The sequence below is a fragment of the Nipponia nippon genome, unplaced genomic scaffold (assembly GCF_047370975.1).
Source record: "Nipponia nippon isolate SJK-2023a ecotype South Korea unplaced genomic scaffold, ASM4737097v1 scaffold_23, whole genome shotgun sequence".
In the NCBI taxonomy this organism is placed as follows: Eukaryota; Metazoa; Chordata; class Aves; order Pelecaniformes; family Threskiornithidae; genus Nipponia; species Nipponia nippon.
Window position 1 is genome coordinate 916,835 of NW_028262340.1, and position 13,457 is coordinate 930,291.

The following is a 13,457-nucleotide window of genomic DNA, read 5'->3' on the forward strand; positions in this document are numbered from 1 at the left end:
TGTAACGTTAACTGCACAAGAACAACAGCTCAAAGCAGAGCAGTGGCCAGAAAGAGCCAGGGAAAAAGATTCCACTTTGGAAAAATGAGAGATCAGGACGTTGGACGTCATGGTAGAAACGAACTGAATAGACGTTCTCATTACACTGGTTAAAAATCAAGCAAAAAGCCCCCAAACCTGCGGCCGATCCCTGGATTCTCAGTTCCACAGAGTTCCAGCCTTTCCAGGGATATCTTCAGCCAGGGCCAAGCTTTGCCTTGCCCCGCTGCGTGCTGAGAGCCATCCCGAGTCTGCCCTTCACCGATCCTATTAAGAAAGCTCTTTGATCAGATGGAACATTTTTAAGAGTTCCTTCATACTGCTTTGGCTCTTCTGCTTAGCATACAATGTAAAATATCTTTTAATGTTTTTAACCGATTTCCAGCACCATTTCAGAGACAGTAACTCTAATTATTACTTAGCAGTTACTGATGCTTTTTAGAGTACAAACATATGTGTGCAGATATTCCTCAATGCAGGGGGAAAGCGCTTTGAGCGCCGGCACAACAAGTGTTACGGACACGCAACACAACAGACTTATTCATCAAAATGCGCTGGGGGTCAGCCCAGTCCCGTTCTGCTGATGGCAAAATAAACAGAGATAAGTGACTGGCTCATGATCAGAGACAAAGACAGCGACAGCGCTGTGAAGAGCAAGGATGCCCAAATCGTTGTCCTCAGCAAAAGTCATTTTCAGTTTAGTGCTGAGCACACAGATTTACTTAGTCCCCAAACCCAGGTCTTATTTCTCCTCCATACAGGAAAGAAATGAACCACTTTGTATCCACTGGGTAGCATTATAAAATGAATGGGTAAACTGAGTTATGCATCTTTTTTATAAAATACTGCGAAAGCTGGCATTTGGAGAAGGGAAAAGGGCATCGTGCCTGCCACCACTGGAGCAGCCAAGCAAGCTTCTCCCCGAACAGCAGCTCGTAAGCCCCTCAGCTCTCAGCACGTTTGCTGTTGAACATCTGCACAACCAGCCATAAACGTCTCATGCTGCCAATTATACGGCTGGAGTTTGGAGGAGCAGCACATTCCTGCTTCTTCAGCCCCTCTTTTCCCTGCCATCCCCTCTTCCAGCTCCCAGAAGGCAAAAAACGGAGCAGAAAGACCATGCTGGGAACGGACCTGGCACAGGCATCTACACTGCAGAGAAAAATGGCAGCTTTGGACAGTGGGGCTGGTTCGAGGGATTTAGAGTGCAGATCTGGATTGCACAGGGAGCCCTCAACAGAATTGCAGCCCCTATTGCAACAGCGCTGTTATTTATTGTATGCAGAGTATCCTCATCACCCTTAGAGAAACACTCGCTTGTATGAGCCAGTGTCCAGCAATCTTTGCAGCCCATTTTTACAAAGCTGGTGGCTTTGGCTTGCACTCTTTGGGCCGGCATCCAGTGCTCAGACAACTTAACTCTGGGTCCAGTCCTGCAAGGCCAGTTAGATGCTCCTTTGCAGGTGCAGCCAAGAGCACAGGGGCTACCAGCTCCCCCAGCCTGTCTGGAGCAAGGGTCCTCCTCCTAGCCCAGCCACCAGGTCGGACAACAAGGAGCTGCAATGAGCCTACCTTCAAATGCAGAGGACAAGCAGATGCCAAATTTGTCTATCATCACCTTCTTCACATCCCAAATCAGCAGTTTTCCTCCTGTCCCCATCCCACTGCCTCTTATTCCAGATAAACTGGGTGCAACACAACCTGGGTTCTTGTTTGCTGCGATCCCCCTATTAGTCTCACCTTCTCCAGTCCACTGCAAAAATAACGCTGTTGTAGCAGTGTGTTGTTTTCATCAGCTGTGAAGCAGCTATGGAATTAAAACAGAGAAATTCAGAACCACAAAAAGGAGATGAGAACTGAGCTGGGCAGCTCCAGCGTGAGAAACACATCAGCAGAATTGAAACTCAAGCTCCTGATTGAGGGGATGCACTAGTGGGTGAAAGAAGCCATACGGGGGCAATCAGGGAGCTCCAAGAGAAATGGCAATGCCAGTATTTACTGGCAAAGTCAGAACAAAATCAAGTAAAAATCTGAACTTCAATACTCAAGCTTAATTTGATTACCCCAAAGCCAGGCTGAGATCGTCTGCCTGGCAGTGCCCGTGGACACATGGCGAGTGCTCCAGCAGCAACTGCAGGAGCCCACCCGTGACCCCCCGGAGCCGTGCAGCAGATGGTACCTGAGCAGAACTGGCACCTTTGGTCCTGACACAGACACCGACAACATACATAAACTCAGTTCCACACCTCTGGAAAACCATCGTACTGCAGCCCTTCCAGGCTTGGTGCTTCAGGAGAGGCCATCAGCAGAGCACGTACCCACCGAGGGCTGCCAGAAGCACCCGGGATGACTGACACATGTCTGGTCCACAGAGCAGCCCTCAAGAAAATCCCAGAGCCGTGGCCTTAGGAAGCAACCAACCTGCAGCCTGGGTGCGACTTCAGCTTGTGCACGCACGCCCAAGCCGCCCCGACCTACGCCTGCGGCAGGACACAGGTCCCGACTTTCTTCACAGATTTACAGCCCGCGGGAAGTTTGCGACGGCATGGCTATTTATATCCAGCTAGCTCAAGGACACACATTCAGTGAAACTATGTGGCAAGAGAGGCCACCACAGGCAATCTAGTGACTGATCACGTCTTCTACCCTGGGAATTAATTATCAGTGGGTTTCCAAAGCCCCATGTTGAGAATCTGTTTCTGTACTCCTGCCGTATTCAGGCTATTCAGGACTGTTCCTGGGGTTTCTGCTTGTTCTGATCTTCTCTGAAGCTCTTTTTTTAGCTTTGGCTTCTGGTTAAATATTAGCAGAACACCTTCAACATATCAGTGCACAAAGAACAAGGAGACTGCTAGGTGGGTGCGGCTTATTCCACCTTTTGTTCTTTTTAAAGCTGTTCAGAAGTTATAAAAATACCAAAGATCAAGAGGAGAACTGTGACAACGCCGCAAAAGGTCCGCTCTTTATAACAAGTGGGGACGTATATTCAGTACGAAGTTCCTAGATTCAATAAAAAAGCACGTCGTGGCTACATATACCTGTTCACCAAAGCGAGGGTCAGAGCTGGGCTCAACAGCATTTGCTTCCCCTCTCCAAAAAATGGGGAGGAAACAAAAAAAATGTAGAAACTACCCAGTCGGTGCTGAGAAGATAATGTAACGTTCTTGCTCCCATGACGCCACTGTGAAAAATCCCACCAAATGGGCCCATTTCTCCCCTATATAGGCGCATACGCTGCTCTGATCACAGCCATCCCATTAACTGTGCACAGCCTTTACAGACCTTTGTGAGGAGAATCTGGTCGTTGATTCTGGTTCCTCTGGCACTTGCCCGCATCAGAAGCCACGTCCCTACAAGGGACCAAGCTCCTGTCACCAAAGGCTGGCATAGGCCTGCTGGTGACAGGCAGAAACTCGGCGCAGAGCCTTAAATCCTCGATGCCAGGCTTCTTAGTACTAAGTGTTTAAAACACTTCATCTAGATGGGAAACCGTGCACTCCCTGTGGCTCTCCTCAAGATATACAAACTGTTACACTGGGCACACTTAGACTTATTTAACTCTGCTTCCAAACCCGGCAGCAGAGGATGGTTAGGCAGAGACACCAGCCCTGCTTGTAACCAGCAGCTCAGGACATCCTGAGTCAGACACTTTTAGACCCCCAGAAATAAAAGACCTGGCCCGCTGCTCTTCCTTGAGTTTGTCCAGTTCCATCCCGAAAGCACTCAGACCTTCAGCCTACACACGCTTCACGCACAGCCCCGCACCACGTCCCAGCAGCAGAAGTGTTGTTACTGGTCAGAGATCTTGCAGAAACGGAGCGGTGACCCCAGCGTTACCCACCCACAGAGAGGAAGGTTTCACCAGCGATGCTCCTGCAGAAACCTCCTGCAAAGATGCAGTAACATCCTGAGATTTTGAAATGCTGTTTTGGGCCAGGAAGGGGGATGGAAAAGGGAAGGAAACATCCTCAATACAACCCAGGCTCTCTGGGTTATGAAATATTTCAGAATAAAACACATGAGGAAAACTCAAGTTGGGAGGAAGGCCAAAACACCGGTATTAAGGACAGGCTGGGGGACGGTGGAAACTTTGCCTTTCCCAGGTCACCTCCTCTTCACAGAGGCTCTTGCCAGCCCCAAGACATCACACAGTAACGTCAGGTCTCTGACACGCCAGATTCACCGTCCCATTGAGCCACAGATTTGCTGTTTGCTGAACCGCGGGCACCGTCGGCATCCAACGAGGGTCAGGGGAGCAGCGCACCCTCCTGCAGTGCTGCTCTTGTTCAAGCCCCCAGACCTCCAAAGCCAACGCGTATTCCAGGACACAAATCCGAGCCGAGCCAGGATTACTGCTAAGCACCTTGGCTCTGTGCTCTAAACAGCTCAAGAGTTTTTCTTGGGATCTTCTGATAGCGGTCTCGAAGGCAGCAACATGGAGGTGCCATGGCTGCATGTACATTAGACTTGTGGATAAGAGAAAGTGCTCAGCTTCTTTGTGTAACCTTCTCCCGCCATCGGTACATAAGCTCTACCTGTGTGGTCCCAAACCCAGCCACCTCGACACAAACAAACGTCACCCAGCTTGATGTATGAGCTCCAAATCCCAGCCCAGTCCTGAAGCGACAGTAATCAGTATTTTCCATCTTCTCCAAGCAGTAAAGCACAGGAGCTCACCTGAGTGTTGCCCTGTCAGCTACTCCTGATGAAGCACCTCCACCCACCGCTGTGTTCTCACCCCGCAGGAGGAAGAGAAACCAAGCAACATCAAAAATAAATAAAAGTCATAAAATACACGTTACCTTTGCCCATGGGCAGAAAATCTAGCATCTGATCATCATCTTCATCTGAAGACACCAAGCAGCTAACCAATAAATCACATGGCAGCGATGGTGGTGAGAAATGAAGGACTTCATGAACTTTCTATCCAGGGTCAGCATTCTGTGCCTCCGTTACCTCCTGGAGTTACCGCTCCCGGCGCAGCACCCACGCGAGGGCAGGCCAGGCCCTGCCGGCACGCTCCGGTCTCTTCGGCAATACGGGCAGGCTGTGTAACGCATGCAACAGATGGCGAGTCCAGGAGTGGATGTGAGCTCCACTTCAACGTATCCCCATGGTAACTATCTAAAACTATTAACTTTTGCTTGCTTTGCAAGCAGAGGGAAACGCTCTCAAGGCAGCCAAGCCCAGGGAGAGGGAGCAGCGTGCTGACAGCTCGCAGCAGACCCAGGTGAAGGCAGTCAAGGCAAGTGCCTGCTGCTTAACTGCACCGAGCACCAGGGTCTCCAGTGCCCTGGCTGCAGCTCCCCGTTGGCCTTGGCACGGGAGGACGTGCTCCGCATTCGCTCTCCCGACCTGGCTGGGCGCGGGGCCTCCCCGCCAGCTGGGCTGGTGCCAAGGCAGCAACTCCACTCCTCCAAATTCCAGCGTCGGAGCTGCTTCCAGCTCTGACCGCCCAGCCTTAACACTTTCACTGCTGCCCCTCTCCCGCACACAGCGCGGTGTCACCCCTCTCTCTGTTACAGAGCATCCAGAAGGGTGGAAAAGGGTGGAATGAACCCACCAGGGAACTCCAGAGGAACCCAGCATCAGCTGGAGGCATAGCCCAAATGGAGGAATGGCGCAAGAACCTTCTGAGTTACAGACTTTGATGGCGATACCTGCGACTGCGAGCAGGTTGCCGCAGGCCGCATGTGTCCCTGCATGCTTGTTTTTAAGCTTAGAGTGTTTCCCTGCCCTCCAGCAGTGCGGTACTAAACACGGGCGAGCAGACTTACGGGACGCTACTACAGTGGCGGAAGTGTGTGTATGCATGTGCGTGTGGGGAAGGTCCTAGGGCGGGCATGGATTAAATCTGGATTTCTCAGGACCTGGAAAACGAGCTGCAGGGAAGCCTGCCCCTGCCACAGCAGCTTCCAGCAGCAGTACTGTTGGGATCGTCCACAGAGCCACCAGTGCTCAGCTGTAAGCAGGGCTCCTGGGGGGGTCCTGTAAACGTCTCACACTTTTTGAGGTAAATCACAGCTAAAGTTCCTGATACCATAGCATAAACCTCAGAAAAATGCAGGCATTTCTTTGAAATTTAAAGCTAGTGTGTAAATAAGAGAGTTCTACATGATTTCTTGTGCAAAGACCCAGACCTTGCAGAAAACCTCTAAGATTCCTGTGCCCACAATCAGCATGTATAGGCATAAAACCCTGATCCCATCTGCTCAGTCCCTTTTTCCCAGCCTGTGTCCCTTTACCTGGTGCAGACAGACTCCTCGGTGCATCGCCTCCTCAGGTGAAGGGCTCAGAGCTGGAAGCCGCCTCGCAGAGGGACCTGACAAGACCTCAGATTGGTTTCTCTCTTCCCCCAGGGGCTCACAGTTCTCCATCCCACAAACCACTTCAGAAAGGAAAATAACTTCTCACGGGTCCTCTTCCAGCCTGTGTTTCCCTGACTACAAAGGACTGAACTTCCCTCTAGTCTGTGACGGGTTATGAAAACCCAATTTTCCCATGGATAACAGAAGCGGAGGCATCTCCTCTCTGCAAGGCCTCTGTTGATGGGATCTCACCTCCCTGGTGAGGGCGGGTGGCCCCGGAAACTACAATCATTAACCAGCCTCTTATCTCTTTCTTCTTTCTTCTCAGTGATTTTTATCAGTCTCATATTTCCCTCTTCAGTCTGTTTTGCCCTGAACCTTAGCAGCGGCACCTCCATTTGTGTGTGCACCTCTCTCGCTCTCTTTCTCCCCAGACATGATTTAAAGTAACTAAGCAACAATCCTCATTCTTTAGGTCGATCCTAAGTATTGATTTTCTGTACTGCTTTTAATGGAGAGGGACTGTCCAAAGCAGCTTTCCAAATCCACGCTCCACTTATACCAGTGACCTGAGAACAGGATTGTTTCTGTCCTGTTGAAGAGCCAAGAAAGCTCGAGTTGCCCCCCGACTCCCCAGGGAGCAGGAAGTTTAGAAAAAGTAAAATGCCTTCAAAAGGTTTTTCAGAAGTACTGCGCTGGTTTTGGCTAGGCTAGAGTTAACTTTCTTCAATAATAGCTCGTAGGGTGCTGTGTTTTGGGTTTGTGACCAAAACAGTGTTGATAACACACCCGTGTTTTAGCTGTTGCTGGGCTGGGCTTGCACAGTGTCAAGGTCTCTGTTTCTGGCGGTGCCCGGCCAGCACACAGGCTGGGAGCGGGCACAGCTGACCCCGGCTGCCCAACGGCCTGTATCCCACACCGTATGACGCTGTGCTCGGCATGGAAAACTGAAGGAAGAAGGAGGAAGGGGGGGGACGTTCAGAGTGACGGCGTTTGTCTTCCCAAGTCACCATTAGGCGTGATGGAGCCCTGCTTTCCTGGAGGTGGCTGAGCACCTGCCTGCCGATGGGAAGCAGTGAATGAACGTCTGGCTTTGCCTTGCGCGTGCCGCTTTTGCTCTACCTGTTAAACCATCTGTATCTCAATCCACCAGTTTTCGCACTTTTACCCTTCCGATTCTGTGTCCCATCCTGCTGGGAGGGTGAGCGAGCGGCTGGGGGGGCTCAGCTGCCCACGGGGGCTAACCCACAACAGCCGACCTACGTATTTTACTCCTTCAATCTCTTCCTCCCAATGTACATTCCCGCCTGACATCGCTGCAGTGCACAGACGCGTACGCTTGCTTATGTGCGTCACAACTTAATCCAAACCTGGAAGCTCTCAGCTTGAGAAATATCAGCTACCTCCTGCACTGTATCTACCATGTCAGTTGAGTCACTACATGACTCAAACGGAAAAGCACGCAGGCCTGGCAGATGTGGATAACTCCTTCCCTACCCAACACACCTTCAGGGTCTTATGTTGAAAAAATCCACCTTGTTAAGTAATGTGCATGCCGTGTATTTTGGCCTCGGTTTTGTGTGCTGCAGTATCCAAAGATGGGGAAACACCATTCTCCTCTTTTGCCCTAATTCTGGAACTCTGACAACACCACGCAACAGGAAAGTCCAAAACTTTTGCAGTAAGTTTAGGTTCGATGTCCCACAAAACCTTAATTCAGCTGGTTTTTGTACATGTGCTGTGATAGATAAATATTTCTCAATCGGTATTTCTCTAGGATGACTGCTAGACTCAGTAAGAACAGACAGGCAAATAGCTCTTCCAGAAACAGTCAAAAAAAGCTAATTTCTAAAGCTTTGAAGTGAACCCACAAGTCACGAGCACCTCCTGTGCAAAGTAACTGCAGTTAACACTATCATGAACACAGTCTGCCCTTCCAGCAGAGCTCAAAGCTGCCATCCAGCACTTAGTGTAGGAAATCCACCTCACCTTATATTCCTAAAAGTCCAGGATATGTGTTTAAGGGTAAAAAAGCACGTGTGTAAGAGGCATGAAAAGACACGTAAGATGCCGCACACGACACGTGAGGAGTGGAGCGGGGATTCCTGCCCAAGAGACAGCCCTGGGAGTGCCCCGCTGGCGTGGGTGGGAAGCCGGAGGAAGGCTGCTGCACCCCTGCAGAACCCCCCTCCCTTGGGGACGGTCACGGGGACCTGCCTTCCCCGACTGCCGCCAAGCCGGCGCGGAGAAGCTGAGGACGCACAGGACGCGCTCTGCCGCATTTCGCCCTGCTCTGTAAGCCCAGCAGAGCCGACCTCCAACCCAGGCCGCAGGCTGACACGGAGCCGAGAGGATCAGGACCAACGGCATGCAGAGGCACCCCCGGAGCTATGTTTCCCCTATGGCCTGTGTTTATTTGAACCCCCCAGCTCCAAGCTGTGCTGCACTGAGAGAGGAGCTCCATGACGCCCGGGAGTCTGCAGCCATCTGGCCGCCGGCTGCGGCGGAGCTCTCGCAGCGGGCCACCGCAGAGACAGCACAGCCTGACAGCGATGTAATCACCAACCTGGCGCGCAGAGAGCTGTTCCTCCTCGCCGTTTGACCTCCCTTTCCTCCTTTCACACACACACGTGCCCTCCTGAAAGCTCCCCTCGGCGAGGCTGGCCGGGCCCCAGTTCCACCAGCACCCTGCCCTGCCGCCCCAGCTAAGCAAACACTGGTGGGAGCGGGAGGCCCCAGAGCCGGAGAGGGGATGTGCCTGGGAGAAGCCCCGCACTCCTCCACCTCTGCTGGCAACCAGCAGAAGGGACAGATTACAGCTGAATTAAGTTACCAGCATTAAATAAACATGCTTGGCCTCTTTGAACTTCTGCTTCCCTTGAACATGAGCTCATTTCGAGGCCTCTTTTCCTCAGCCCCAGGAAGCCGTCAGTCTCGATGGAGTTAACTCTTCGCAGGACTTCTCAGCTCCCCCAAGCACCTCACCCTGCCAGCACCCATCGGCTCAGGGCAAGACGGTCAGTGCGGTATGTGAGCAGAGCCTGGTATAACCACGGTTAGCACCGACCTCCCGCACGTCTCCCTGTGTCTTCCTGATTTAAGGGGAATTCCCACCAGGAAAGGGAGCCTCCCCGACTCCACCGCATGGTCCTGCAGGCTGGCACACAGGGAAGTTTTATTGGAGCTGAAGGAAAGGGGGGTCCCTCTGTGGTGAAGCTTCCTCCAACCCTGCCAAGAGCAGCGCTCTCAGGTCCTGGGAGGACTGTGCTCAACCATCCTCCAAAGCAAGGCCGAGGAGTAAAGGAACAAGGGAGGAATTTAATTACAGACGAGGAAAGTTCCCAGCGCTCCCTTCTTTGGGTTTAATTCCACGAAGTGGAAATTGGAAAGTCTGGGGCAGGAAAGGGAGGGGGCAGCCACAGAGAGGAAAGTATAATACCACAAAGACAAGGCTGATCCCCACTCCACGGCATTTTTGCATGGCTCATGCAACCTCTGCCAACCCCTGCTCTTGCTCCGGTACTTGAAAAACACGGCAAAGAGAGCAGAAATCTGCCTGAGAGCAAGGGTCGCCTCTGCCTAGGAGCAGGGAGATGTGACTTTTGGGGTTCACTATTTTTGTACATGAGTGGGAACTGCAGAGTTGCTGCCGACGGAGCCAATGCGAGAGGGAGAGCCTGCCGCTGCTGCCTGCCAAGGGAGGAAGCAAACGCTTCTCGAGATGGCTCCAAATTACCACGGTATCGGCCCCATGATGGGGCATTATTTCTGGATGCTCTGCTTGCTCACAGCTTCAGCCCCTGGCACAGTGAGGCTGGAGGGGAACAGAGCTGCCTGCACCAGGCGCCACGGGTCAGACGGAGGTTCCCACTTCTGGGAAGGCAGCTTCCACCTTGCTCCTGAAAACTCCCCCCCCCAGTTTACTGCCAGGAAAGCTCCCACCCAACACAAACATGTCTTTAGCCACTCGCGCAGTACCCGAGAAGCACCTCGGAGCTGCTGGGCAAGAGCCCCTGACTCCAGGGCGCTGCTGGAGGGGTCAGCCACCGGCCGGGAGGTCCCCAGCAGCTCCGTGGAGCCTGCAGGGCGGCAGCGGGCAGGGCGCAAACGAATAGCAGGAAGCAAGGGAGAGGCTGGAAACATCAAGGCCGAATGCAGAAATCCAAGATAAACAGCGAGAGTGCCTTTCAATTCCCAACCATAACAGAAATCACCTCCACCCGAGGGGAGCCCACAGCTTGGCTTGCAGACAGGCCATGCGAGATGACCTCAGGCCATCCCCCCGCCCTGCAGCACAGGGGACAGCAATGGCTCACATCAAGGGACGGCAGGAAAGCACCAGCTGCCCAGGGTTAGCACAAGCTGACCCTGGATTTTCAAGAGGAACAGTCTTATCAAAGAAATGCCCCTCCTAAGTAATCCTTCAGCTCCAGTAGAGAGGTTGCTCTCCTGTTTCTCCTTTCACTGACAGGCGTGTGCTGGCCTAGCCAGCAAATGCCAGAGGGACGTGCAGGGGGACAGTGACAGTGACAGCTCCCCTGGTCCTAAACACAACTGCAGTGCTAGAGACAAGCTCGAGACACATCTGAAAATCTCAACAGCCAACGCTCGGACCTTTGCAAGGCAGCAAGTTCCCCAGTACCATTCCTAACCAACAATCACGGCTCAAGGAACGAGGCAGGTACGACCTGACACAGACCTGCTTTGTCCATCTTCACAGCAGAGATCACGGCATAAGGCAGAGCAAGATAACTGTCAGAAGCACAAACAGGCGCAATCCTGCAACTTAATAGTTCTCATTATTCCCTTATTATATCCACAAATAGCCCATTCCCCCCGTGAAAAAGTCCCTATGAACGCTGTTCCCTATGAAGTCTGTTCCAGAGACACAGGAAAGACTCCAAGGAAATTCCTGAAGAAGAGCAATGTTGTACAGCACCACCATCCCTCCGCAGCGCCATCATCCTGCCCATCTTTACGCATGGCTGTTCCTTAGCACCTTGACGCCAGGCTGTTACACTGCTAATAGGTATGATCATCTGTACCTTTACCACGCATGAAGCAGCAGTAAGAAAGCCAGACAGGGCACCCAGATGTCCTTGCTGCTAGCCTCTGCCTGTTTTGTTGCTCTTTGAGAGCTGAGTGGAGGAGGAAGACAGCTAAGCAACAACGTGGGCCTTACCTTTTGTTCCAGGGGGCTGCAGATTATCTCCAGTCAGCGAGCACCAGCCTACGGGAAAGATGTCCCGGGAATCATATCGGCACCAGTAATCGAAGGCACCTCTCCAGCCATCAAATGTTATGAGGACCTCAGAACCTCTCACCTCCCCAATGGTGGCCGGGCAGATGAAGTGAGGGTTCTTCCTGTCCACTGCCTCCAGCTTCATACCTGTCTTGAAGAAGTTTTGGGATGGAGATGGTGGTTCCTACAAGGAGAAGTTGAAAATGTGCTCAAAGAGGATATGCCAGTGCCTCCCCAGACTAGGGCTGTCCTCTCCATCAGCAAACTCACATCCACAAGCAGATGAAAAAGGGAGCTAGTGGGCTGGATTTGAACCCCAATTAGGTGTGCACAGGCTGGCCCAGCTACGCAACCACGTGCCCTTTAAGTCAAGAGGCAACGAAGTCTGCTACTGACTGCTCTGCCATCCCCCGGCTGCTGGACCAAACCCAGCCAGTGCTACGTTAACACTGCACCCCGGGACAAGTCTGTCATGCAACGCAGGCAGAAAATAAAGCTCCAAAGAAAAGAGCCTCTGTAGGATACTCTCACCTTGTTATCTCAGAGCAGGAAAAGCTGAGATATGACAGTCTCTCTCCATCATTCTTCCCTCACCTTCAGCTTTGTTGGGCATGTGAGAGATATGCCATCCAACCTTATCTGGGGCTTGCTCTTCCTAGTCTTTTATACTTGAGATACTCTAAAGCCACACCAACCATCCCACACCACAGGACATGCCTCTAGACTGGCTTCTGTCTCTCTCTGACTTCACTAAGGGTGTGAGAATACAAACTACGACATCATACTTGCAGTGCTGCCTCACAGCAATATTTGAACTCCTTGCAAGCTCTGGTACATTAAAAAGTTTCAGAGAGGTGCTGGCTTTCACATATTGCATTCCTGACTGAGTAGCACCCTGCAGCCCAAGTGAAAAACGAGCACATCTCAAGCCCAAGCACTGAAGCCCAAGCCACTTTCTTTGTAGACCTCTGTCTGCATCTCCACAGTGCTGCGACCCAACAGCAGAGGGTATGGATCTGTCCTAGAGAAGCAGCACCATGGCAAAGCTGGGCAATGTTCATCTCCTCTGGGATCAGCAGGTCTCACATGAGACACCAGTTGTGATTTTGGTGCTCTGTGGTAAAGGGGACATGCCAGAAGGATGGCTTCACAAAGAGTGCAGTAAAATACCTTGTGAAAAATCCGGACAGGAGCCATCTCTGCTCCATTCAGAGTCTTCAGAAGGAACATGGGCCAAGAGGAGGCATTCAGCCGAAAGCCTGCAGAGAAGGAAGCAGAGATGGAGACTTTAAGGCTGTGGGGGCCACTGGATCTGGCAGCACATGCCTGCTCTGATGGCAACCTTGCAGCAGGCACATATTGTGATCCCATACCACCCTCCTCCGCACGCTGGAGAGTCAGGTTTGACCTTTTCCAGATACTCTCAATGCAAAACATTATGTTGTTGAAAAGAAACATCTGGAAACGGATGTTTGACTGCAATATTTGCTTATCATAACAAAAGCCTATACATTGACCATACAGGCAGAGCACTTTGTGCAGCGCTAGTGCTGGCAGCTTCAGTGATCCTCCTGCAGTGGAGACATGAATCAGCAAGTGCACACTCAGGCTATGAAATCTCTTTCTCAACAGGGAGTCTCAGCTTCTGGGTGGCCTCCTCCACCTTCTAGAGTGAGCTGCAGGCAAGCTAACCTGAAGAAATAAAGAGGCTGTGACTTGGCTGGGAAACGGGTTTAACCATTACAGGAAAGGACGGCAGTTTTTGGCTCGACATCTTCTGTGAAAAAAATTCGAGAAATAACAGGAAGGGGCTTATGGGAAGAAAAAAGCAAATTCACGTGTTCTGAGTCTATGGCACTGAGTATGAC

At 51.8% G+C, this 13,457-nt stretch overlaps 1 protein-coding gene across 11 annotated transcripts in view; it reads right to left on the bottom strand.

The window, feature by feature from the left end:
• The window catches only part of SCMH1 (Scm polycomb group protein homolog 1), a 74,915-nt gene that overhangs the window by 28,683 nt on the left and 32,775 nt on the right, over positions 1-13,457 (bottom strand). For all 11 annotated transcript variants that reach the window (XM_087760541.1, XM_087760547.1, XM_087760542.1 and 8 more), the window contains 2 exons: positions 12,760-12,848; positions 11,530-11,773 (listed from right to left, as the gene is read on the bottom strand). In XM_087760541.1, the coding sequence (XP_087616667.1) occupies positions 11,530-11,773; positions 12,760-12,848 (333 nt within the window). The remainder of the gene's footprint in view (positions 1-11,529; positions 11,774-12,759; positions 12,849-13,457) is intronic.